At 40.8% G+C, this 22,450-nt stretch overlaps 1 protein-coding gene across 2 annotated transcripts; it reads right to left on the bottom strand.

Annotated features, from left to right (window-relative positions):
• Positions 1-13,692: 13,692 nt before the first annotated feature.
• Positions 13,693-21,826, bottom strand: PGRMC1 (progesterone receptor membrane component 1). 2 transcript variants are annotated; one of them, XM_025372060.1, is made up of 3 exons: positions 21,388-21,826; positions 17,677-17,832; positions 13,693-14,995 (listed from the first exon to the last, which is right to left on the bottom strand). In XM_025372060.1, exons 1-3 carry the CDS (start codon positions 21,713-21,715, stop codon positions 14,892-14,894), a joined length of 588 nt encoding a protein of 195 aa, XP_025227845.1. In that variant the 5' UTR covers positions 21,716-21,826; the 3' UTR covers positions 13,693-14,891. The 2 variants fall into 2 exon arrangements, with proteins under 2 accessions (XP_025227845.1, XP_025227846.1); XM_025372061.1 differs by lacking the exon at positions 17,677-17,832.
• Between the last annotated feature and the right edge of the window lie 624 nt (positions 21,827-22,450).

Genomic DNA, 22,450 nt, shown 5'->3' with positions numbered 1-22,450 from the left:
TGTTTAGTTTTGTGAGAAACTGCCAAATCGTCTTCTGAAATGACTGTACCATTTTGCATTTCCACCAGCAATGAATGAGAGTTTCTGTTGTACCACATGCTCATTGTGATACTTCTTCCTTAAGGAGACCTCATTTGGTGTGGTCAGTGTTCTGGATTTTGGCCATTCTAATAGGTGTGTGGTGGTATCTCATTGTTGTTTTAATTTGCATTTTCCTGATGACATATGATGTGAAGCATCTTTTCATATGCTTTTTTGCCATCTGGTGTATCTTCTTTGAGGAGGTGTCTGTTAGGGCTTTGGTCCATTTTTAAATCAGATTGTACTCTTATTGTTGAGTTTTAAGAGTTCTTTGTATATTTTGGATAACCATTCTTTATCTGACATATCTTTTGCAAATATTTTCTCCCGGTCTGTGGCTTGTCTTTTTATTCTCTTGACAGTGTGTTTTGCAGAGCAGAAATTTTAAAATTTAATGAAATCCAACTTATCAATTATTTCTTTTCTAGAATGTGCCTTTGGTGTTACATCTAAAAAGTCATTGCCATATGCAAGGTCTTGTGGATGTCTAAATGTTCCAGCACCATTTTTTGAAAAGACTATCTTTGCTCTGTTATATTGTCTTTGCTCCTCTTTTTTAAAGATCAGTTGACTGTATTTATGTGGGCCTCTCTGGACTTTCTATTCTGTTCTATTGGTGTATTTGTCTTTTCTTTTACCAAACCACTATCTTGATTACTATAGCTTTATAGTAAGTCTTGATGTTGGATAGTGTCAGTTCTCCAACTTTGTTCTTCTTCAATATTGAGTTAGCTATTCTGGATCTTTTGCCTCTCCATATAAACTTTAGAATCAGTTTGCCAATATCCACAAAATAACTCACTGGGATTTTGATTGGGATTACATTGAATCTATTGATCAAGTTGGCAAGAACTGACATCTTGAGTCTTCTTATTCGTGGACCACATAGTTAGTTTTTCTTTACCTTGTATAGATCTTGTACATATTTTGTAAGATTTCTAACTAAGTATCTCATTGTTTTGTGTGCTAATGTAAATGGTATTGAGTTTTAAATTTCAAATTCTACTCGTTCGTTGCTGTTATATAGGAAGGCTATTGACTTTTTTGTATTAACCTTATATTCGGAAGCCCTGCTGAAATAACTTATTATTTCCAGGCATCAGAAGATATTATTTTAATTCTACTTGTAGTATAGCTTTTCTTATCAATTTGTTCTAAGTCCAGCAATGCCAACACCATTTCACAATCCAAATCTGTATATTACTCCATCTGTATCAAAATTTTCTCTTTCGCTCTCTAAGGTGGTCTGAGGACACCATGACAGTCACAGTGGTGTATGATAACTCTGAGGCAACAGAGCTCTGTGCAGCTCAGCACCTCTACCTCAAGCCCATAGCAAAATTGTTGATCAGCATATTGCTTCCAGGGAGTCTAGAACCTGTGAGGCCCTTCTCTAACTGGGAAGTTCTTGACCAGCTGAAGAGCCTGATTTGCCCTGACCAGTTCACCACAGTTTGGCTTTCCAATAGTACAGAGGACTTCATTCGATTTGAGGGTGAGGCTGAGACCCGAAGTTTGGTTCAGATCCTGAAGGCAAAGTTATATGGGAAGATTATCAAGTTAAATGGTTTGAAAAAAGACTTAAAAGTAGTGGCTACAGATGCCCAGGGAGAATGGGAGCACTTCCCCAAGGGAAGAGAGCCCTCGTTGAGTGACGGGGCTGAAGGACCATGAGAAGAGCCCAGATTCCATATATTTTGAAGACTTGCCCTGTAAATGGTTTGCACCTAAAGGTTCTAGCAAGGAGAAGCCATGTGAAGAGATCCTTTGGGTAGTCTTTGAAAGTTTTGGGAAGATCAAGAATGTGGATATCCTTATGCTTGACCCCTACAGAGAAGTGATGACTGACAGGAGCTTTGGGGGTTTTAGCTTTGGCTTACAGACATTTGAGGCCTTCATACAGTACCAAGAGGCAACTGACTTTGTAAAAGCCATGCAGTCCCTTCGAAGAATGAAACTGATGCTTAAAGGAGATGATGGGAAAGCTCTGGCATGTAACGTTAAGGTAAGAAGTAGCCAGAGTTTCTTTTATTTTCCACTGTTCAGGTGATCCTGAGTAAAAGCTGGAAGGAAGCATCTAGAATAAATTTTCTTAGACCCTACCAGGCTCTGATCAATAGCTGATATATAAAGACTTATTATTTTTAATACATGGATGTTTAGGAAGAAAAACAATCCTGATTTGAACACTCATTCTTGTGCTATCAGGCATGCTGCCAGCTGTGACTTTAAAGTGATGGTTCTTATAATCTGAGGCTCTGTCTCAACTACTTGAGGGCATTAAAGAATTCTTGATGGCCCCTGTGGAATTATCTCATATGCTTATTATATTTGACAAGTTGCTGAGAGAGAGGAAGAGAGGAATACATACAATTTGAAACCACATGGAGGTCGGGTGTGGTGACTCACGCCTGTAATCCCAGCATTTTGGGAGGCCGAGGCAGGCAGATTGCTTGAGGTCAGGAGTTCGAGACTGGCCTGGCCAACATGGCAAAACCCCGTCTCAACTAAAAATAGAAAAATTAGCCAGGCATGGTGGCAGGCACCTGTAATCACAGCTACTTGGGAAGCTGAGGCATGAGAATTGCTTGAACCTGGGAGGTGGAGGTTGTAGTGAGCCGAGATCACGCCATTGCATGCCAGCCTGGATGACAGAGTGAGACTCTGTCTCAAAAAAAAAAAAAAAAAAGAAACCACATGGAGAGCAGGTTTTTTCCCTCTTTATTCCTGGGTCACAACTTAAATTTTCAGGATGTCTGTTAGGTAAACTGCTAAAACATAATCCTAACAAACTTGGGTTCTTTACTTTCAAAATCAGCCTGTCTACTCCATCATGTCATCTCATTGATGTCTACATGCTTTCGTCATCTCCTTCTTGAAGTCTTAACCCAGCAGTGGAAAAGATGCAACTAGACTCTCCTTTTTCTGTAAATCAGTCTTTAGCATGAATTTGGACTTTCAGCTTCCAGTGTATGAGTATGTGTATGTGTGCACGCACACGTGTGTATATGTAGCTAGTTATGTTAAAATGTGTATTTTAAAATTATGAGCTATTCAGCCAGGCAAATGATATAGCAAATACTGTCATGACCACCCATGTACCACTGCTCAGCTTAAAAAATAAAAAATTAGGCTCCGTGCGGTAGCTTGCACCTGTAATCCTAGCACTTTGGGAGGCCAAGGCGGGTGGATCATGTTGAGCTCCAAGACAACATAGCAAAACCTCGTCTCTACAAAAAATACAAAATGAGTCAGGTGTGGTGGCTCTTGCCTGTGGTCCCAGCTACTTGGGAGGCTGAGGCTGGAAGATCGCTTGAGCCGGGAAGCAGAGGTTGCAGTGGGCCAAGATCATGCCACTGCACTCCAGCCTGGGTGACAGAGCAAGAACCTATCTCAAAAAACAAACAAATAAACAAAAATAAATAAATAAGTAATAAATAAATAAAATATTACCACAAGATGAGAGACCACTTCCCGCTGTCCAGTGTCTGGTTTTAATTTTCTTGTGATTTGGTTAACCAAAAATTTTAACCTATTTTATACTATTTTGTAGTATCTCAATCTGATTTTCACTTTATTTCAAGATTTGAAAAGTTGTTTACTAATCATGATAGATCTTTTCTCTCATCAGGTTAGTTTTTGTGCATCTTTGTTCTCCCTGCACCACAGACACTTCTGATTATTTTTGTTCCCGATGATTAAAAAAAATACTTTAACTCATTTGATCTTTTTAATGAACCAGAAGTAACAGACTGACATTTCTCAGCCTGCGCCTATGATGGCACTGTGATGGTGTCTATGACCATAATGTAAAGTAAGCTCCTCAGGGTTTTTTTTTTTTTTTTTAACAGCTTTATTGAGGTATGACTGACAAGTAAAATTGTGTAAAGTTAAGGTGATGATTTGATATACTTATTCAAGGGTTCTGCCAAAGAAAATCCTCAAGCTTACAAGTACTGTTTGGCTGGTGGCTGAGAAGCAGTAGGAATATGAGTACTGGGATGCAGAGAGGACATTTTGAATTGAATTGATTTTGAATTACCATGTACCATCTTAGTTTTATCTTTCTGACCTGGGACGTGCCCAGCCAGCTGGCAAACTTTTCTAATGAAACTTTGAATTGTTTTGGAGCAGGTTACGTCTGATACGACCAAACACTTTGGGGAAGGAGCTGTAAGGAGGAGAAATCAGGAAAGGCTAAAATTACAAGAACTAGAAGAAGAAAGGAAAAAAGAAAAGAAAAGAGAAGAGGAAGTAGCTGAAAGGTGTGTAGACCAACTTTAATGAAGATTTTTTTTCTTTGATTTAGGGATTAATCCTTTTGGATGAACAGCTAGACTTGGTAGATAACATTGAGATGGGGGGCAAGAATTGGAGCAGATTGGAAAATGCCATTGAAAGCTACAGTCTTTCAACTGTGCTGTTACAAAACCAAAATAGCAAAACTGTTGAAAACAAGAGACTTCAAAAAAATATGTTTGTCAGGGAGGACAAATAATGAGGAATAATAGAACTAGCTAAATTAAGATGTCTGGAAATAAATGATTTTTTTAAAAAGGGACCAGAAATTTTGTAGTAAAACTCCTAGCCTGCCAACTTAGGAATTTTACCAGTTTACCAAATATTATCAAAATTTCCTAGCCTACTAATTTAAAATTCTTAAGAATTTAGGGCTGGGATGGAATTTCTTCTATAAAATGTTCAGTAATCAAGCTAACTTGTACGCAAGAAAGCATGGATTGATTCGGAGTATTTTTCTTGTTGGCCTAAATTCTATCTGTGAATTTAAGAAGCCTCCATATATATTCTTTCTTTCTTTCTTTCTCTCTCTCTCTTTCCTTCCTTCCTTCTTTTTCTTTCTTCTTTTTTTCCTTCCTTCCTTCCTTCCTTTCTTCCTTCCTTTCTTCCTTTCTTTCCTTCTTCCCTTCTTTCCTTCCTTCCTTCCTTCCTTCTTCCCTTCCTTCCTTCCTTCCTTTCTCCTTCCTTCCTTCCTTCCTTCCTTCCTTCCTTCCTTCCTTCCTTCCATCCTTCCTTCCTTCCTTCCTTTCCTTCCTTTTCTCTCTCTCTCTCTCTCTCTCTCTCTCTCTCCCTTTATCTCCCTTTCTCATTCTGTTGCCCAGGCTGGAGTGCAGTAGCACGATCTCGGTTCACTGCAACCTCTGCCTCAGCCTCCCGAGTAGCTGGGACTACAGGCTCGAGCCACTATGCCTGGCTAATTTTTGTATTTTGAGTAGAGACGGGGTTTCACCATGTTGGCCAGATTGGTCTTGAACTCCTGACCTCGGGTGATCTGTCCGCTGCGGCCTTCCAAAGTGCTGGGATTACAGGCGTGAGCCACTGCACCTGGCCTCTTTGTATTTATTTCTTTGAGCTTATTGTTGATGTCCAGTTCAGGAGTTTGAGTCTAGAAGGGGCTATTGGATTGCCAAAGGTTGCCAGTCGAGTACAGATGAGCCAAAACTATGGAGCTTTGAAAATTAATTTTACTTCCTGGCCCTTCCTCATGCATGTTTATTCTTTTATTCTTTCATATAAATTGTAGCCATTCAGAAAAGGAGATAAGCAGGCTCACACCTGTAATCCCAGCACTTTGGGTGGCTGAGGTGGGAGGATCACTTGAGGCCAGGAGTTCAAGACCAGCCTAGGCAACATGGGGAAACCCTGTCTCTACAAAAATTTAAAAAAAAAAAAAATAGCCAGGCATGGTGGCACACACCTGTAGTCCCAGCTACTCGGGAGGGCGAGGTGGGAGAATCACTTAAGCCCAGGAGTCTGAGGCTACAGTGAGCTATGATTGTGCCACCGCACTCTAACTTGGGTGACAGAGCAAGACTCTGTCTCAACAAAAAGGAGATAAAGAATACCCTTCCATGTGTCCCTTTCTTTTTTACCAGTGGAGTGATAGGAATTACTTGAGGTCATGTCTGTGAAACTTGGCCAGAGCTTGAGCCTAATAAATATAACTAGTCCCCCCCAAATCCAGGCTGAACATCCAATTTAGATAATCCTCTGACTTTTGGCTAAGTTCTGACTTAGGTAATTGTCCCTTCTTTCCCTTTCCCCACATTCCCATAAGGGCCTAACTGAGACAGTTCTAATTTTCAGGAAACAGAAGCCCAAAGCCAAAGCTGAGGCACCTCAAGAGCCGGACTCTTCAGAGGAGTGGGAGAAGAGGCAGTACCTAGTGTCTCAGAGGCGAGTTGAGGCACTTCGGTTCCTAAGTGTACTCCTGAGGAACATTTCAGGAAGGCTATTGCCAAATTGTTCTTCAAGTTTGGTAGGTACTCGCCTTTCTGAGACATTACCTTTGCATTTGAGCAGTGGTCTATTGAAAATTCACTCCATGGAAGACTCATTGCATCCACTGGGGCTTATTTTAATAGGCTGACCTCTAACAACCCAATAGTAGTTTACAAAAGGGATATCCACATTCTCTAAAGGAGTTGCGTCCCAACTCTTCCATTTGACTCTCTCTCTCTCTCTTTCTCTCTCTCTTTCTGTTTCTAAACTTCAGGACAGTATTACCCAGAACATTTAGCTAGTGTGTCTACTTTTCTAAGTTCCTAATGGATGTAACAGAAAAATGCCAGAGGGAAGAAACGGATGGGGGGTGGATGTTAGGTGTTATTAACCTTACTTTTCCACTCATCTGCAGTAGGTTTGGTAGAGTCTTGAGACTTGTAACAAGCTCATGATAGTCTAGTTTTAAACTATTTGATAAGAAATTACTCACCCCACAGAGCAATTGTTATGTTTGGAGAGTTTCATTTTTGGAAGGTGTTTCTCCCCCTTCCTGACCTCTTAAAGATAGCCAGATTCTGCAGATGTCCTGGATTAAAAGCCAGAAAAGCTGCCAAAGTGTTCATTTAAAAATCCATATTCAGTGTTTTAAAATATGAATAGTAAATGCCATTAGGATTACATAAATTTTATGTATATTTGCAATCTTGACCTTTTTCTCATTAGTGTGGACAATCAAACTTAGTGAAATCAGGATCAGAAAAATGTCACATTTACATTGATAATAAGGCTAGCTGGATCTCTTTTCATTTTCCTTAATGACCTCTGAGGGTGACTCCTCCTAAAGAATCTATCTCTATGTGTGTGGTGTCTGATTTCTTGGCCTCGTAAATACTAATATCCATTATTAGAACCTGGGACTCCAGGTTCTAATCCCAGGTAGTATGTAGGCACTGTGCTCTGATGTGTGTCAGGTGTCAGTGGGAGCACAGTACAAAGCCTCCAGCAGGATGGGGCCTGTGGGCAGCACCTTTCACCTGCTGTGCGGTTATGGAGAGCAGATAGCACTGCAGACATGATTGCAGATAGAACCATGATCACGGCCACATTTGCTACTTGCTGCCTTGCTTTTTACTGAGCACAGGGAGATGGGGAGGAAACTCAGAGACAGCTTTACCTGCAGTCCATAGTAAGAGGCTGGTATGAATAGAAAGACAGTTTATCTTTTAAGCTAGTGGACCCTTTTAGATATACATTTCACCCGTCAGTCTTTTCTTGTACTGGGATTTTTCTGGGAGGGCTATAGATCATTTCTTATTCCTCTTTGTATCTCCAGCTCCTAGCACAATACCCGGAACATCAGGCGCACTGATTTTCAAACAAGTGAGAAAAGAGTCATGTGCTTTGAAGGCTATGTAAAGTGTGGTGCCTTCTCACATAAGCATGGGCATAGACCTACTCAAAACAGTTCATATTAGACTAAGACATTTAATTTTGCCCTCTATTTCCTCAGTGCAATATTGTTCCTAATTTGGATCTATCCCAGGTATTAGAAGTCTCTTCAGAACAATGTCAGAAAGCACAATTTGTCTTTGGAATTTTTTAATCTGTTTAGTTTTTCATGAGAGATTTTTAATCTTTTTCTTTGAAGGGATCCACACAGTTTAACCCACAGGAGGTCGACATTATTGGCACCAAAGCTAATGCTTCTCGAGGGAACACATTGAAAACTCTGGAGGAAGAAGAGCTAAACACTCTGCATCTTCAAAATCAAGAGGAAATATCAAAATATCAGGTTGCCAAGTCAGACAATAAGCAAAAACAAAAAATGGAGAAAATAACTAGGGATCACTTACAGAAATCTTCCCACTGCCTTGGGGAAGAAAATTTAAGGTATTCCCCTAGAAAACAGAGAACTGGAATATTATTAGGTGATGAAGAATATGAATACAGTTTGTTTTTTGAGCATAACTCCTTGGAGATTACGATAATTAAAGGCCAGTCTCTTGAAAATGAAGATCACCACAGTTCTAGTGAATCCTGTTCCAAATTATCTGGGAGAGGCCAAGGCAGGAAACCTAAGATCCATGAAACAGATGCATTTTTTGACTATCTTTTCAATTATTATGAAGCTCCACAATATACTCGTATCTGCCTAGAAACAAGTCAGGTAGCAGGCACATGTCAGTGGCAGAGGGATGTCCAAACTAAGGGAGATGGATTTCAGATTAGTTTGAGAAAGCGTAGGCATCACTCAATCAATTCGAGCCAAGGGGAAAACCTGGAAAGGAAAGAACAGGTTCAAGAAAATGATTACTCATCAAACGTTTGTACTCAGGATCCTGAGCATAAACGAGGAAAAGTAGATTATGCCAAAGAATGTACTAATGGGTTTAAAACTCATTGTCAGGAGACAGCCCATAAAGCTGGTGGTCAGCTGTCCCCAACTGATGGAAACAGCTGTCTGTTGGAAAAGACTCATACTTATATTGAAGATTCCAAATCCACAAGGAAAAGCCAAGTGTCCACACCCCACGAGTCAATAGGCTTAGATTTACAGTTGACAGATTTCTTAGAGGAAATTAGTAGTGATTCTGAATGCTTCAGTGAAACCCTTAGTATAAACAAAGAGGAGAAAGAGAAATCTGTGGCCACATTTAATAGTTTCTCAGAAAAAGAACCTCTTGACACTGACAAAATGATCACACGCAAACAAAATACAAGGTTGAGTCAGCAGACATTTTTTTCAAAGTGGAGGAGTGATGGTGAGGAAAAATACTCTAATTACAGGTTTAGGACACCAGGCAGGAAGTCTGAGTATGAACCGAAATGGATATGTTCATGGCGTAGGGGTGAAAGTCATTTCATTACACATGAAAACAACAATGACCAAATGAAGGAACAGATAGCTCCCAAATACTTGTTTGACGAAGATTACTACCAGGAACCCAGTTCCAGTTATCTAGAGGGGAGGTTTAGTGATAGTGCATTGGATCAGAAAGTGAACTATGGGCCCTCTCAGGTGCCCGTAACGTCATCAAAAAGGGCTAGGTCTTTCTATTTTGGTAATTTTCACAGAAGAAGAGGGACTCCTGGGAAGTCAGAATATAACCAGAATTCAAGAAGGTTTAGAGGATGTAATTATAACTATTTCAAATTCAATTCTGATTATCACTATAGTAGACAAAATGGTCAGGAGTATATTGACTATGGAAGCTATTCAGGAAATAACTGCACTGGTTCTTTAAATTTTAAATGTTTTGATGGCCACTTAGATCAGGAGTATCTTTTTTCACAGTAAACATGTTACAAGAAGAAAATTTAAAACCAAATGTAGCCATGTAATTAACAACTACACAGCAAGACAGCAGCATTTAAAAGCTTCAGAACCTGTGTGTTTTATATTTCCAAAGCTTGCCAATACACCTGGAGTCATTTTGACCTATGCTTTCAACTTTGGCAAGAGAAATAATGTTTTGTATTTGACCCTGCTCAAGCTTTTAAATGCTACTTGATCCAAGGATAGACATTTCTATAGTTCAACTAAAACTTTAATTCTATGCCAGTGAAGGAGCAGATTAACATCGAGAGGGGTTGAGATGGCCCTCTATGGCTCCTTAGGTGTCACAACATCATCATTCAGTGTCATTTATCTCCAAAGATGACAACAGTGAATGAATAATGATCCTTTTACATGTTCTTTGATTTGGTCAGAAACACCACGTGCAGCAACAAACTTTCCTGAGTTTTATTTAGAAATAATTGTAGAAAAAAGAGACGACAGTTAGAACATAGACTTCTTCATGACATTAAAGGGTTGCATGAGCATCCACCAGGAGCAAATTCATCTTACTACTACATTTAAATACTCAAAGAGTTGTCTTTTTCAAGACAAAGTCTTGGAAGAAGAATCTAAAAGTGGTCTAGATTGTCCTTTGAGGTTTAAGTGGATAGTATTTAAACCCATTAGCAGAGTTTTTTTTTTTTTTTTTAAGAACCCCATATCTTTCCATTTTAGAAAAACAGCATGATTGAAGTAATATAACCAGTGGAATTTGCAAAAGGAAATACTGAAAAATTGTGGGGCACCAATAATGTCACTTGAAAAGAGAGGATGTGACTATTCCACTTCAGGTTATGTAATCCTTTCACTCAGGGCTGGGTTACATCAGTCTGTAAAAAGTCACTGAATATCCCCCAAACTGAACTTTATTAAACAGTAACAAGTGCCTCTCTTCTCAATCCTTAGTGATGCCACTGAGTTTTTAAAAAGAGTCAAGAGAAAAGCCTATAGTTTTGTAGCTGGAGAAAAATGTGTATGTGTAGGATTTGTAAACTCTCAACATAAGCAATTGATCTTTTTACCTACTAGTTTTTGACTTCATAAATGTTTTTAAATTGGGATATTTTATGGATTCTTGAAGACTTACATTTTAGTGCAGTGCATGTTCTATAGAAAGCTCAGCTGATTCATTCTGCCTTACCTTGTATTTAGGACCTCAGGGGCAATAGATTGCCTTTTTTTTTTTTCCTCCAACAAAACTATGCCTGACCTGGTAATTGAAGACATTAACGAGATTAGAGACTGTTGGCAACAGGAAAAAGTGATTTTAAATCCACAGAAGCAGTAAAGGGCAACACTTTGATATGACATGATTCATTCATACACCCTTAATTTGATATTCTGTAGTAAAGTACCAGCTGGTAGAGCCAGGTAGAGTGCCAGTCATTGTAGCTGCCCAGATTATCACAATGTGTGCATATAATCAGCCTTTTGAGCAACCTGGTATGTGAAAGGGCTACAAAATCTTATTTATCTGAAGGAAGAGCCACAAGTTGTTTCATCAATCTCTTCTAATCATAGAGCTATGTTAGTACATGCAAGAAGTCAGAAATGAATGTACCATAGCAGATGCTGTTTATTATTAATAATATAATAACCAGTGGATGATTTGTTGGCTCCCTTGGGTTCAATTCCACTTTCAAGCCAGTTACTCTTCCATCAAAACTAGATTTGGCTTGTCAAATCTGAAAAACACCGCTCATGGGGCAAGTGCCTTGACTTAATGTTCAAAGTACTGTTGTCCAGAGTAGACTTTTAAACTACTAACAGCTTGTATTTTGTCAGGCAACTTTCAGTAACCAGGTATTATTTTCCTTTGACGAAAACCTGCCTCTTAAGTTTTCATGTGTCATGCCATTAAAACAAAGAATATTATGGGTTTGTAATGAGAAGCAGCTATGCTTGTTTTGAAAAAAACTCATTGTCACTTGATTTTTCTTTGCAGAGATTTTGGACATGAAAACAGTTTGCTGCTCAGTAGTCAGACATAAAAATAAATTGCAGAGTACAGCATGTGCAATTTTTATGTGTATTAGAACTGGGGCTAAGTCATTTCTATATAACATTTTTGTCTCTTTTTTTTTCTAAATACCATCCTGGGACTTAGAAGAAAGTAAAAATACTGGTTTTATGTTTACATTCTGAATAACCCTAGACTTTTATATGTCTTATAAAAGAGTCAGCCTTTTTGGTGTGTAGGCCCTAAATGAGGAAGACAACTTATCCTGTACTTTTTAATTGAATGGCTTAGTAAGGAGTAAAATAGAACTAAAATATTGTAACCACCTTCTTAATGAACACTGCTATTTTTTGTTGTGCTAAGTAGTGAATAAGTGTTTTCTCATATCTTTTTCTATGTCCTATTAAGGGTCTGAACTTTAATCTTTGTCTTAAGGTATTTTCATGTTTTTCGTTGTATGGGTTGCTGGTAGTAATGCAAAAAGACTAAAAATATGTCAATGTGCTTTCAATTTGTTTAAATTTCTCAGGTAGAAAGCCATGTAACCTGGTAATTTTGAAAATAAGAACCAAATAAACATATTTTTACTTGTTGCAAAATTGTTTAAAATACTCATTTTTAAATAAATGCTGATAAGTCCACCTTTGGGGGAAAGTTTCTACTTACAGTATGCTGCTTTGTGCTATTGTTGATGATCTCTTTTCTCATTTGCATTGTTAGAGAAATAATACATATTCAATTGTCAGATATATTAAAAATAATCATAGTGAATATTATTTGTTCATTTATCACATGTATTGGCTAGCATGTTGCACATCCACAATAACATTTTCTGTGGAAATACAGATGCCTGATTTTAATATCGTTTCTATGTCACTTTTCCTGTTTTGTGGAAACTGACATTGTCAGAGTTCATGGGACTAAAGACCATAGTTTTCTTTTCATTTTGGACAAACTGAAATCATGATATTTAGATTTAAGATGATCCTCCCTTTAGCACATTTTATCAGTGCTAATAAGAGGTAGCAAAATTGACTCCATGGAATTTCACCTAATTCCTTCAGCCCTGGGTGTCTTGGGCCACACATAAAATACACTAACATTAATGAGAGCTGATGAGCTAAAAAAAAAAAAAAAAAAAAAAAAATTGTAAAAAAAAAATCTCATGTTTTAAGAAAGTTTACAAATTTGTGTTGGGCTACATTAAAAGCTGTCCTGGGCTGCATGCAGCCCGTGGGCCATGGGTTGGACAAGCTTGCTCTAGATATTTTCCTCTTGGCCTGTTTAACTTAGCCTAATCTTCACATGCACATGAGATTTCAGGCTGCAAAGGTGGGCCCAACTTGTCTCCCCCACTCCCTCTCCAAAGCATAAGGCATAACATGTTACATGGCACAAAACAGGCACTCAAACATTTGGTGAATGAAACCAAGTGGGAAAAAAAAGAGCACATTAAAAAAACTCACAAGTACCTGCAATGTGGTTTGATAACATGAAAAATTGAAATTTCTTTGGTTCAGGGAGTATATCTCTTGTAAGAAAACTCTGCCAATGTTAACATTAAAATGACAAAACACTAATAGGTTGTCTTTGTTTATACAACTGACTGCATATGCAAATCTGTTATTCTTCTTTTGATATGAGGTGAATTAACTTTGCTACTGTAAGGATCCTGATACTTTCCTGATCAGGAAATTCATTAACATAAAAAAACCCAAAACCCTTCCTTAGTACTTGGCAATGACAAAGTCTTCAGTAACACTACTTCTTAAGAACCTGGCTATAGACTTCAAGGTGGAGATCTGCCATTTACAGTTTAGAAAGTTCTGATTTAGGCAAAACTTTGACAAGTCACAAAAAAAAGCAATTCAATTCACTATGTCTTAACAGGACAAGCTGGTATTTGGTTTTTGGTGTGGGGTCTCCGTGAAATTTTGCCGCTTGTTTCTTTTGGAATACAAAAACTCTGCACTCAAAAGTGAAACTGAATTTTAAGCCAAAGTAAAATGTCTGAATCAGATTCCCTAGAATAAGGTTTTTTAAAAAATTTAAATAAGTCACCACACTATAGTGGGTAAAACCATTTTTATTAACTGACCAAAGCATATCATTTTGTTTTCTGATTTGAGGTAAAATCATTAAACACAGTTCACAAGAAAATACAACGACTATTTAACCACAATTACAAGAGTTTGAAATCTCACTAGCTGTTCATATAATACTTTTACAAATTCATACAACTGTATAGTCTACTTAAGCTTAGTGTTAACCAAAAGAGCAATATCAAAGACCTAGACACTTGACTACTACTTTTGCAGTGGGTATAGTTTTATGACAACAGAATAACTGTTACCTTATGAATATACTTTACTTTAAAATCCACTTGGCTAGTGACTGTACTGTTTCCTCGTGCTTCAGGGGTGCGCATGAAGGCTCTTAGGAGAGCAAACACCTGTTCCTATTCTGTATGTCCCTCCCTCATTTCAAATGAGAATAACCAAATAACCATTGCCCCACCATGAACATGGGGCTTGGGAAGACAGTCCTACAATCTTCACCATATATTTAGGTTTTTAGGCCAGCCAGCTGTTTTTTTTCAAAGCTTTCTTTTGAATGTTCAGATCCTATTTTAATCCTAACTATACACTACTGTGTTTGTGAAGGTGTCTGAGTGTCTATGTGAGGGCAAGGACAACAATGCAGTCCAGAAACACAGAAAATATGCTTTTTTGCAGCTGAGCTCTGTTTTGAGATTTCATTTTGTTACTGGACAGTGCTTTAATCAATACCAAAGTCTTTGGAACACTGCAGATTTGCTTTAGAGGTAGATAAAACAGAAATCATGCAGTTAAGTCAATTGAGAAAAAAAAAAGGGATTTGTTATCTTTAGAGAACATCATGACTAAAAGTTGATCCTTTGTTCTTGGTGCACATTTAAGATTTTTTGGGAAATACCCAAGTCTTCCTTGTCTCTCAGGAAAAACACATTTAAATTCATCCTGTACTAACTACAGATAGAAGAAAAACAGTATTAACATGTGTATTACAGCACTGCAGTTCACTTTCTGGATTTGTGACACACAAACACATCATGCATGCTAAGACAGAAGTTAATTTTATTAGTGTCACTAGTGATGTGAATTAAAAAACTTACAGCAAGTGCTCAAAATTTTTCTAAATATTGTAATCACTATGTTTTAAAGACAGAGTGGACTGTTACAAATGATTTTGCAAAATACAAAAATAGATATACTTCCACTGAATGCTTTAATCATTTTTCCGAGCACTCTCATCTTTTGGTTCTTCCTCATCTGAGTACACAGTGGGCTCCTCCCCCTCCTTCAGCAGTTTGCCCACGTGATGATACTTGACTGGAGGTAGAGAAGAAAACACAAATGGTCATTCTCATTCTTTCTAAAACATCATTACCACATTTCAATTTAAAGCATTTATTAGAGGCCTACAATATACTCAGCAATGTGTTGGGCTTCTTGAAGGATACAAAGGTGGTTTATACCACTGTCCTTGCTAACAGGGAATTCGTTTTATTCAGAAGATAGACATATAAAACAGGTGGCAATGTCTGGCAATGAGTGTGCAAGGTAATGTCAAAATGAATTGTTTGTGTGTAGGGAATGTTTAGAAGAACAAGGGCAAGTTATGAGTTCATCAGAAGGGTTACAGAATACTTCATGGAAGGAGGATATATTTTGGAAAAAATGTATACAAGGATTTAGGGAGGGAGTTCCAGAAAATGAAAACGCCATGTACAAATGCATACAGGTGAGACAATGTATCTGGGAAGCAGTAAAGAGACCAAGTTGGCAGGAGTAGTTAACATTTAGAAGTTAGTAGGAGATAAGATTGGCTAAGTAGTGTGGGGAAATATTATGAAAGATCTGAAAAGCCAGCCTGAGGAGACTGGACTTATAGGTGGCAAAGGGCACTGAAGGTTTACAAGCGAAGGAATGACACAGTACAATAGTATTTTAACAACAATATTATCAATGTGGTGCATAGGGCAGATTTCAGTAAGGAGAGACTGGGGACAGGGCGATCCGGAGGCTAGCGTGCAGATCCAGATGCAAAGGAACCAGAGCCAGGAGTAGGGTGGTGTCCAGGGGAATGGAAAAGGACAGAATGAGAAGTACTTTGAAAGAAAACTGGAAGCATGAATTAAGTGAAAATTGGAGTTCCCATGGACCAAAATGGAAACTCTGTGGAGGGAGCCATTCTGGAGGCTCACATGACAGGACATCTACAACATGGAATGGACAAGTGAAGTCAGGATTGGCAAGAAAAAAAAAGGTTTCCCTGAAAATCTTTCAGAAAGAGAGTTCAATCCAATTGTGGGGATAGAAGCCATACTGTAGGGAGGAAGAAGGTATAGAGAGGAAATGAAGCAGTGGTTAGGAGCAAAAACTTGTAAGAAGTTTGACAGTGAAGGGGAAGGAATAACAGTCTCATAGATGAAGAGGATAGCAGGAGACAGAATGTTTTTCCCATCACAGAGAAAAACCTACAGGTGGTTAAAGGAAGTGGTAAAGGAGCCAGGAGATGACTGGAGGTGTTGGAGAAAACAGATGTAAGGGTGAAAACCAGAATGCAAAAGACTTGAGAAGAGATGGCATCAGCAAACCACCACATCACTGTAGCCAAACTAATGCAGGGTCGATCATCTGAATGTCCGCAGCCAAGAGTCTCCTCTTCCTGAATATGAGTAGGAGTTAGAGGAGTAACCAACCTGTCTAACAAGGTAACTAAAGCTGCTTTTGTGTGAAATAACTGTTGGGAACAATTGGAACTGTGGGAGACAAATAAAAGCTGGGTGGCACCTGGGAAACCTGCCTTAAGGGGAATCCACACCAGCTTTGAGTATAGCTGAGGTGTCACAACAGTATCTGGGGCTAGCCTTAAAGTGGGGGAAAAAAATCACACTTTTTCTCCCATTGATGAAGGCAAGCCCTAGAAAATAGAGCTTTGTAAGTTACACACTACAATTCATTGGTTTCACATAGAAAACTAATTACAAAGGCATCCTTATGATGCCAAAAATTAGGGACTCTATTAGGTAACTGAACTATGTTTTCCAAAGTATAAAGACTTGCCTCTACACTTGGAAGTTATATGTAGCCTGCTTGAGACCCAAACTCAGAGGCAGAGACACATCTGGCTAATTATTAATCCAGAACTCTCTCTGAAGTCAGCATTATTTTCAAAGAAAATGGTTGGATAGAGCCAAGAGAACATGTAATATTTAACTGATTATAGAGAACACACATAGAAAACTACATTTTAAATGGAAGATCTTCAAATAATGCTCATGGTCTTTATACACTGTTTCATAAAAGCAGGGAAAGACTCTTATTCAAATTCTCGGCAGTGAAATATTGCTAGAGTGATAATTAAACAGTTAGATTTGACAGAAGCCAATTCCTGAATTCTCAAAATCTGAACTTAACCCCTCATTCCTACTTCTCCCTAAAGACCTCAGCCCATAGCATAAGCCAGAAACAAGCATCTCCTTTTACTTTCTTTTTAAAAATGCAGACACCATTGTTCCTGGGCACATTATAAGCATCATTTGTAGATGAGGCCTATAGTTAGGCTCAATTAGATTCAAAGAGAAGCTGTTTCACAGAATACAAGTCTCCCATTCTTCAACAGAGATGTGGGCTGCTTTTAAACGGCAAGCTCTACAAGAGAGGGCTTATGAAAATCCCTTTCTGTAGCCAAGATGGCCACTGTCCTTTCCCTGACACACCAAGCACCAAATCCTCATTTGGAATCTGTGCAAATCTCTCAAAAATTTTAAAATCAAAACCAGAAACCCAAGTTTCCATAGAGAACTGGCTAAAAATTGGTATGTAATCATAGTAAGTGACTCAGCACTGCTACAATTACTTCAAGCCATGAACTTGATCCGTCCAAGATTAAGGAGCCTATCAAAATGCACCCAAGTTTCAGGCTGCTTAGTAATAACTATTGTCCTGCCACGAATCCCCATTACTGGTAGAAATTTGACCCAGGCACAATTTTAAAAAATGCTTACAAGTGAACTGAGACTCCCAGTCACTCAGAGTCTCCTGCTGGGCAGCAGTGAGGTCAGAAAGGTCATCATACTCATCCTTCAGTGCTTCCTTATCCAGGCAAAATGTGGCAAGGCCCCTGGATGCATCTCTTCCAGCAAAGACCCCGTACGGCCCCTCTTCAAAAACAAAACCAAAGATCAATTCTTTATTAGACAGTCAATTGCTCTGTGATTTACACACAGAAAATGGCTTCCCTATTCATCAACATAGCCCCATTTTTGAATATCAAATTCTATTCGGAAACCATAGTAATGCCGATATTCTGAACATTACGTAGGAGACATAGAAAGCCCTGTTGCCATTTAACTTTTAAATAACTAAAAGTAAATCAAACTGCTATACATTTGCATCAGTCTCCTGTGGTTTCCAAATAGCTAGTAAAAAAGGCATACGTGGTTAGTGATCTCTTGGGGTAGTGGTAGTAGGGAATGATACAAGATAATACTGAGTTCATGGGTTAGAATTCAACTTTAGAACATTGAACTGGGAGCCTGACGGTTCTAGGCACTTAGGGCTACACCAGTAAGAGTTATGGTTTCTTAAGACAATAAGCACTGATGTGTACATGGAAACACATTTCCTTATAAATATATTCTGATATGTCTTAATGAAACAAAGATATCTTATAGCGATCTTTGGTTCCAAGGCTCAATTAAACATTAACTCATGGCATCTGCAGGAGAACCATTTTATAACAGTATCAGTGGTTAAAAAATCTATCCACATTACATAACCTTCACTGTCAATAAATAAGAGATAACACAGAGATCAGTCTTCATTATCTGTTTTTGGTGGGCTTGAGACGACTGTGAAAATACTAAAATTTTCATGGAAAAGAGACTGAATCAATACTGCAAAACAACTCTATAAAATGTGATTATCTGTGATATTACACTGAACTTTTGTCTAAGAGAGCAGAGAATCATTCTGTGGGTACAAAAAGTGGATATTTAGAATTATTTAAATATTGCACAACTAAATGAAGAGAATCCAGTGTACTTTAAACAATGTGTTGTTTCCCCCAAGGCAGATTGAATAGCAGCCCTGACATTAAAATGTTTGTAGGTAACCACCATGCCAAGTATGAGAATAGATCAAGTTTCAACATGGCCTGGTCACCTGAAACCACAATACGCTCAGAAATTTTTTACAAATTTTATGACTTTTAAATGCAATTAAAATTCCAAAGAAAAATGCTTATTTTTAATCATCATTACATGCTGCCACATCCACTAAAGGTAAAAAAAAAAATGCCCACATTTTTCATAAATGTACACCTCTAGTGGAAATGGCAGCACCTAGTGCTTGAGAATCGGCAAATGTAATGGTTTGAACCTCACTCACCATTTCAGAAATTATGGTCATTGGCTTGGTAGAGTGAGTCTTTACCAAGCAAACCTCGTAGAATATTTAAACAAGGTCTAGTGGGAACATTAAAAGTCTTTAAAAAATACATATCATTCAATGCAATGTATATTCACTAGAATGTAAGCTCTATAGGCAGAGATTTGTGTCTGTTTTGCTCACTGCTATATTCCCACATCTACAACAGTGCCTTGCACAGAGTTAACAGGCACTAGAATGACTAATTTTTAGGAATCTTTTACAACATGAAGCATCACTTTCTACCATGATGTCACGTAGTCATGGGCTCACTGAATGACAGTGCAAGATAGAGACACAGGTCTCACAATAGGCCATCTTTATCACTTTTCAGAGGGAAAACTAAGGCTCAGAGAGAACAATACTTTGCACAAGGTCACACAGCTAGTCATGACCCAATCAGGACTAGAACGCAGGTTGCCTGACTCCCAGTTTTGTGCTCTATGCGCAGGCTGACATCCTCTCAATGACTCTGCAAACTACAGTCATGATGATGCCTCATGCACATGTTTTCACTCCTTTAATATTGAGCTCAATATTAACAGGTATTTACATGATTATTTTTATTGATAAAGCATCTATGTGTGCTACTCTAAGGGACAAATAATGTGTGTGGTTTTCAAATGATTTTGACAGTTACATGCCCACAGAAAGCAGGTATTCTAAAATATCCGCAGGCCCGGTGCAGTGGCTCATGCCTGTAATCCCAGCACTTTGGGAAGTGGAGGTGGAAGGGCTGCTTGAGCCCAGGAGTTCAAGACCAGCCTGGGCAACACAGGAGCGAGACCCTGTCTCTGAAAAACGAATAAAATGTCTGCAAGAAAAAACTGAGTTCCTTAACCTTAGCACATCTGATTTTGATCAGTTGGACTGGGAGATTAAAATGAACGCCTGAGTCTGACCTGTGTACCCGCCTTCTGTACTTTTCCCTCTCTCAGGCCAGTGTGGAATGAGCACCGTCCATGTGGACACCCTCTAAGCTCCCTGTGTTTAGAGGAGTCCATATTGGAGGAGCGAAAACCTCTTCTTCCTCATCTCCAAGTATTCTATAAAGCAGGACTTCGCAAGCCTGGCTGCTTTTCAAATTCGCCTGGGAAGCATGTTAAAATACAGACTCCCGGACCACCTGAGACTCATTTGCAGCTCTGGCGGTTAGGCTGGGAATCTGTAATTTTCCTCAGATGCATCAGGTGATTCTGATACGCAACCAGGTTTGCAAAAACCTCGACTCTAAGGAACCCATCAGGCCTGCCTCCTCCAACAGCTCAGCAGTGCAGCAGTCATCCATTCTTCATTTCCCTCTGGTTGGCTTTTTCTGATATCCCTCCACCCAGCAGTCTTCAGAGCTCTACTCCTTTTGTTTCTTGGTACCCTCCCACTTCTCCCTCCCTCCATTTTAATTTTTTTTTCGGCTTCTAATCCTTTCTCACCTGCTATAGACTAAATACCATATTACCTTAAAAGCTTGCCACGTTACCATTGTCCACCACATTCAGCCTTTATTCCTCCCTCAAACAGCCCCCTTCCTCCTTGTTCACCTTCCAGCCTTTCCCCATCTGCCACACACAGCACAAGCGCACACATACCAAACACATGCCACACACATACCTGACGCATGACCCATTTTAAGCGCGCATGCACACACCACACACACACATACACCCGATAAATCACATACACTAAACGCGCACACACCGCGCATGCACACACCGCGAGTGCACACACACATCACTATCCACCGGGCACAATGCTTTTACCTGCTGCTAATCCCGTCTCGGCGTTTTCTCCCATACCCTCACATTTCAAAGCTACTCCCGGCGTCATTGGCCTTCCCCTCTTCTCTAGGTCTGGACCTTTTCTCTCTTTCGCCCTCCCCCATGCCTCCCTCGGAACACCCTCATTTCCTTCCTAGAACCCGACACTACCCCCTCCTCCTTCCAGGAATCCCCAAGCCCAGGTCCTTCGAAAACTCCCTGAACAGCCTGGGCTTTGATGTGTCCCCCCGCAACGCCTTCGAGCTTCGTGGTCCCACCCATCCCCGGCTTAAGCGACTCAGCCTTCCTTCTCTAACCCCCTTCCAGCGCTGTCAGCGCGGGCCGGGGATCCGCGTCCCCGACTGGCTCGCAGCCCCTCTAGAGCGCCTCTTCTCCCCTGCCCGCCTACCCTAGCTCGCCGCCATTCCTCCCTGCACTCAGGGTCGCCCCGCTCCCGCCTCGCCTCTCTCCCGCCCAGCCCCGTGCCGGGGGCCCCCTTCTTTTGTCTCCGAGCCCCCCTCGCCGGCCGCATACCGGGCCCGTAGAATTTGCGGCCTTTGGTCACGTCGAACACCTTGCCGTTGATGGCCATGAGTATGCGCGGGTCCTGGACGCCGTCGAAGCGCCGCAGCTCGGCGGGGGTGAAGTCGCGCCGCTTGAGGCGGGGCAGAGGGGGCGGCTCGTCGTCGTCGCTGTCGCCGCTGGCCGCCGGCTGGTCCCCGCGCACGATCTTGTAGAGCAGGAAGATGCAGAGGCCAAGCAGCAGCAGGTTGAGCGGCGACGTGAAAATCTCGTGCAGCAGCCCACCGCTCTCCAGCTCGCTCGGGTCGGCGCCAGTCGCCACCACATCCTCGGCAGCCATGATCTCTGGAATAAAGGTTGGGCCGCGCTAGGCAGGGCTCCGGAACTCGCCGCTTTCTCCTCCCTCTGAGCGAGCGAGTGGCGCGCGGGGTTCGGCGGCCAAAGACTAGCCGGGGAGGAGGCGGGGCAGGAGGGGCGGAGCCTCCGAGCCCCGCCTACCCCGAGGCCACCTAAGCGCCCCGCCCTGCTCGGTCCGGTTAGGCAGCCCTCAGGCCCCCGACAAAGCCTCTGGAGTCCGGCGCCGCGCCCCCGCGGCCGCGCAGTGCCCCCCTCAGTTCTACCTGGGAGGCCCCAGCCCAGCCTCACGCCATCCTCGCGCCATCCTATAGCTGAGCGCGACGCACGCGCTGCCCTCCTCTGCGCCCCTGTTTTGCTCCTCGCAGACCGACCCGCTGGGAGAGCCTCGGTATTGCCGGGCTCTGTGCGAGCGCCCCTCCACCACCTGATGCGCGCCAGACACCGACTCCCTTTCTCTTGCTGCAGGCTTTTCCCTGCCTCCCGTTCCGAAGCCCCTCATCTTCCCCCGGCCGTTCCCGGGCCCTCCAAGCTGTCTTAGGAGACAGGAAACTCGTTCTTCGAACTCCATTTTCTGTGTTAGAGCCCTACACGACTCATTTTCACCTTGGGAACCCCCATTCGCTCTCCTTGATGGCCCTTCCCCAATTCTCCCCCAGATGCTGTAGGACCGACACCCCCGGGATTGCTAAAGTCAGTGCACAACTCTCCCTATTATCTG

Source organism: Theropithecus gelada, chromosome X, assembly GCF_003255815.1.
Source record: "Theropithecus gelada isolate Dixy chromosome X, Tgel_1.0, whole genome shotgun sequence".
NCBI lineage: Eukaryota > Metazoa > Chordata > Mammalia > Primates > Cercopithecidae > Theropithecus > Theropithecus gelada.
This window is presented reverse-complemented; position numbering and strand designations above follow the sequence as displayed.